The sequence below is a fragment of the Apteryx rowi genome, unplaced genomic scaffold (assembly GCF_003343035.1).
Source record: "Apteryx rowi isolate R43461 unplaced genomic scaffold, aptRow1 scaffold_16, whole genome shotgun sequence".
Lineage (NCBI taxonomy): Eukaryota > Metazoa > Chordata > Aves > Apterygiformes > Apterygidae > Apteryx > Apteryx rowi.
In genome coordinates, this window is record NW_020447863.1 from 5,247,897 (window position 1) to 5,252,781 (window position 4,885).

Sequence of the window (4,885 nt, forward strand, 5' to 3'; positions counted from 1 at the left end):
TGGGGGGCAATGGGGGGGGGCGCAGGGCTGTGCTGGGGGTCACGCTTTTTACTCTGCTTCATCCGCTCCCAGGAGACACTGCTCGAGGTCACTGCAGGAAGCCGCCTGCTGCTCCCACGCCATAGCGCCCTTCTCCTGGCGCCTCTCCCCTCTCCCTCCCCCCGGCCAGGGCGTCCGACGGGGTACGAGGGTGACCCCAAGGCCACGGCTGCCGCTGCCAGCGATACAGCCCCGCAGGCGGCAGCGCCAGAGCTTCACTGCCTCGATAACGGGAAACCTTCCAGTTATTTAGTCTCAGCGCTTCCCTTGCTCCTCTCACGGACGCCAGATTGCAGTAACCCGGGCAGACACTACTGTCCTTCGCTATCTACTCCGTAGCTAGTTTTATACAGAGTTTGCTTCAGCCTTTGCTACATGCTCAGATGTGTGCTTATGCAATGGCAAATGGCTTTGCTTTTTTTTTTTTTTTTTAATTAAAAAACAGAAATAACTGACTCCATTTCTGTGAAGAATCTGGCTTTTATTTAAATATTGTTCCCTTCCAGAAGATACACCCCAGATTTGTACTATAAGARGATGAAAAAAAAAGAGAGAAGGCCTTTTTCGTACTTGGAGACCTTGGGGAGACACTGTCAACATTTCAGTCTTTTCTGTCGTTATTGACTGCATGGCAGCAGAAGCTAGACGGCAGAAAGTCTCTTTTGATCCAGTTCTTTTCATGAGCTGGGCTTCTGCATGATGGAAAAACATCATGCCATGAAAATGTAAAGGCAGGGTAGCTCTTGTGGGAAGCTTTGCATCAGTTTTTCAGAAGAAACACTGAAAAGAATGTACCACTCCACACAACTGCTCACTTTTAAACTGCGCATCAGCAAACTTTTGAGTTTACTTAAATGTACCTAAAATTTTCCTCAGGTTTCCTTCAGCAGAGCTCATTTAAGTCCAGTTATTAGGTTTATTAAGCCTTTAAATGAGCAGTCAAATGATAAAACTTTTTTTTTTTTTTCCTAAAAGGGGCTTAGTAAAATAGATTCTCACAGAAGAGAAAGGAAAGGTATCAAAACTAAGAATTCAAGTATGAAAGAACAAAACTACAGGAATGCTAGAAATACAAACAGCTTGCTTGAACCCATCTTTCTTGGGGGGAGTCATGCAAAAACCACAGGCTGGAGGCTGGCCTTCCTACGTAGGAATACCCTGTCCTCACTGCACTCCTAGAGCCCATCACACTGGGAGGTAGACTGTATTTTTTGATGAGCTCTGGATAGCTTGTATTAAAAGGCTAATGGAGGACCTTTGTTCCATGTAGTTAGCCCATTCCAATCTGAAAAAATAAAAACCCACAGGAAAACCCAACCAATCTATTCTAATACCACGTGTAAATTTGCTGCAGTCACCAACCTGTCTGCAGAAGGAACTGCAACTCGAAATGTGGTGAGACCATCAGCTCCACCAGCGCCCACTGCTGACCTGTAACAAATGTACCGCTTGATACAACACTGCAYCACTGCTGATACGTAACACATCTTCGCTCTTAGTTTTGCTTCATATTTTTAATAAAATGGCTCTTGGTCTCCCAGGGGCTTTAAAAGACATAAAACAAGCACTTTGGGTATTTAGTTTATAATTGCAGTGAAGTTCTYTTGATTTGGACTGATTCCGGGTAGAAAGTCAGCTCAGTGGACCACTGGTCCCTGTGCAGTTGCACTGTATCACTGCATACAACTGGTAAGGTTGTAAAACACATTATCAGTGTCACAGCACAAAGAGATGGCACAGCCAGAATGCAAGAAAATGAAGGGAAAATGAAGTCACTTAGATAAAATCCTTAAACGTTCAGCTTCTGAGATGTGAAGGTCTCTCTCTTATCATCATGTAGTTTCTAAACCCCAAAGCTACAACCTATTCAATTCAGCCTCTGACTTGGTTTAACAAGCTTATTCAACAGTTCCCTCATGTTCTCCTGACCAGTTTCCAYACTGAGAATCTGACATTTCTTTTTCCTGTACTTCAGAGCCAACCCAGCATAAAAAGCACAGTCTTTTTACCCAGTCATTACTGTTTGGTCAGAATCTGGAGAGAGTGCCAAGTTCCCTGTGCACAGGGAGGAGGYGGTCCTTCCACTAGAAAAGCTGTAGTAGAAGTCCTTTATATACAAGTTAAAGCCAAAAAGGGATGGGCCCCAGAGGAACAGTACAAAGCTCTACTGGAAACCAAGAGGGGACACAGCAAGACTGATTTACAGCATTTATCTCCCTATGAACAGAGCCCAACTCCCGCACACGTCTCATCAGAAAGCTCAGTTGTCCACYTCTTCCTCCTCATTTTGCTCTTCTTCCTCCATTCTTTCATCATCGTCATCATTCTCTTCCTCTCGGCTCTTATCTTGCTCTTCTGAGTCTGCCTTCTTGTCTTTATCTTTTCTTGCTTCTTTCTTTCCTTTCTGTTCACGTCTGTAAACTAAAACAAAAGAGAACACTGAAAAAGCGCAGGTCAGCCTGTGCACTGCATGAAGAGTAGAGCGGCTGAAGTCCAACGCCCACTTGCTCTCCAGGGTTACAACGGGAGCAGCGAACTCGGAGCAGCGACTCACCCTATTATTTGAGCTGTGCTGACCAGCTCCATAGGAAATCAGGTTAAGTGCTGTTCAGCAGAACTATGCTGAAAAGGCCGCAGGAGTTCACATTTACAGGCAGCACCTAAGACTTTCCTTAGACAAACATAATAGGGGAGTGATATCAGATGAGACTTTCCCAATCCTCATCAGTTGTGAAATAATGTTATCCCAGTCCTGTTAAGGTGCACATTATTTATTCCCCAGGCAAACTGCAGTGTAGGATGCTGGGCAAAGAAAAGAGAAACAAGACAGGGAAATAAGTGTTGCTTGTTGAACCTTCTAGAAAAACAGGACTTGGTGCTACTTAGACTCCTTCGACATGAACTGAGACCAGTACCTTCCAGTGATTCTTTTAAAGGGGCTACAAATCGCTGAAACTCCATTTCCTCCATGGCAGAGAGAACATCACCAGCATTCAGTGTTTTCCTCTTCCCCTTCATTGCAAAGTTATTTGCACTAGTCAAAAAACAAGAACAGAGATAAYTGATAACTATCAATTTATTCTTGCTTCTTAAGGTCACAAACAACTTCCCCCCCCAAAAAAGTGAGCTCCTAAACATTCAGTTGTTCTTATCACATACTATAGCTGACTTACTATAATAAAGATATTTTCTTGTTTATACTGGCTGTTCATGTTTTCATCTAGTTGCATTGCTTCCCCACATTGATAGTTTTCTGTTTGTATGGACCTTTCCTACAAGTAACCGGGAGAAGGAGAGAAGTTTGATCATTGGCTATAAGATGGTAATTCCATAATCTGGGTGAGTACTTAATACCCGAGAAGGGACTGTCTGCACAGCATATTCCGAGCAAACACACATGGCCATATTCCCAGCCACCCAAAAGAGGTTACTGTATCCTCTGGGATCAGCTCCAAGGCAGACTAAGGTTATYTCAGGTTTGTGCTAATTCAGCTACATGGTGAGCCTGGAAAATGAGCAAAGGGCTTTCGCATTTGCCTGGAAAAATCTGGCCGTGCTCCAAGGCCAGATGGCAGTGCGGGAGCCGTTCTTATTCCTCATGGTGTAGGCTGACACCCTCATCTAGAGAGTCCTAGCTGTCTTCCCTCACTGCTGCAATTTGATGGATTGGGCTATGCTGAAGATTGTTTTATTTATATAAACAGTCAATATTTCACTGGAGCACTGAAAAAAATCATCTCCAGGAGAGCCAGCAAAGAGGCTAGTTATAAATGAACTGCACYGGTGATCTGATCCAACCATTTCTTACCATGATGTTGCATAGAGCACAAACACACTTGCCGCTCGAGATATTGCGCTCCGAGCTTCTTTAGAAATATTTACGCCATCAGGAAGCTGAAAAGCAAATTTAAGTTTTATCAGTAGCTGCTATAAATGACTCCAGACTTGCATAATTCACGTGTCAGCTCAGCTAAAGCATTCAGAGWGTTCAGCATGACTAGAAACTATTTGTTTGTTTCAGATGCTATTACAGAAAGTTTGATGCTAGTTGAAAGTTAACGATCTTACTGCGTTCTCTAAGCTACATAGAAGGAAAGTAAATTCTGCATCAGCAGTGGGTCTGGCCAGCATCTTGGTGACGATTCATCTGATTACTATCAAATTCTTGATACAGAACAGTCACCCAGCAATATCTGAATTCATTCATTGATGCYTCATGGCTTAAGACCATCATATCATTAACTTAGTTACTAGGACTTACTCCAGTCTTCAGCATAGACAAGAAATTGCACTTAAAAACTCATGTTTCTGCTCTGATTTTGTTCTGGGAGCCGGTTCAGGAAGAGGCGTTCTCACTGCCTCATCACTCCTGCCTCTGAACATTACTGTAGGATTTCAAAGCCTGGATTGTTACTCCTRGCACCTGGAAAACTGGGCTGAGGGCAGAGCTTTTCCTCAGAGGTGCACAATATGCGYGACAGCACGCGGGGCTGCACCCACCGCTCTCCTGGGACGAGCTATTCCTGGCGCTTGGGCACATTTGGGGAACTCGAGCTGGCAGCAAAGACGTGGAATAAAGAAARTGCTGCGGGGGCTGTTTTGGGGGAGTTTGTCTGTCGGCACCCACCCCCTCTCCCTCGCTCGCTGGGGGCCGCTGACGGCCGACTCCACCGCTGAGCTGTGGCTCCCCCACCGCCACGACCGCCGAGGGGACGCGGCCCGGTGACCCGGTAACCGGCACTGCCTTCGCCCCGGGGCAGCGGGCCCCGAGCTAGTGGACGAGCCGCAGCCCCCCGGGGCTCGCCCAGAAGCGCCGCCCCGGCGCCAGGGCCCCGCCGCCGATCCC

At 45.9% G+C, this 4,885-nt stretch overlaps 1 protein-coding gene across 3 annotated transcripts; it reads right to left on the minus strand.

Moving 5' to 3' along the window:
- Window positions 1–499: 499 nt before the first annotated feature.
- Window positions 500–4,629, minus strand: POLE3 (DNA polymerase epsilon 3, accessory subunit). 3 transcript variants are annotated; one of them, XM_026059761.1, is made up of 6 exons: window positions 4,301–4,629; window positions 3,848–3,933; window positions 2,955–3,073; window positions 2,312–2,460; window positions 1,402–1,470; window positions 500–819 (listed from the first exon to the last, which is right to left on the minus strand). In XM_026059761.1, exons 1-5 carry the CDS (start codon window positions 4,313–4,315, stop codon window positions 1,444–1,446), a joined length of 396 nt encoding a protein of 131 aa, XP_025915546.1. In that variant the 5' UTR covers window positions 4,316–4,629; the 3' UTR covers window positions 500–819; window positions 1,402–1,443. The 3 variants fall into 3 exon arrangements, with proteins under 3 accessions (XP_025915546.1, XP_025915547.1, XP_025915545.1); XM_026059762.1 differs by having other exon boundaries at window positions 500–731; window positions 4,301–4,628; XM_026059760.1 differs by having other exon boundaries at window positions 500–1,470; window positions 4,301–4,628.
- Window positions 4,630–4,885: the final 256 nt, after the last annotated feature.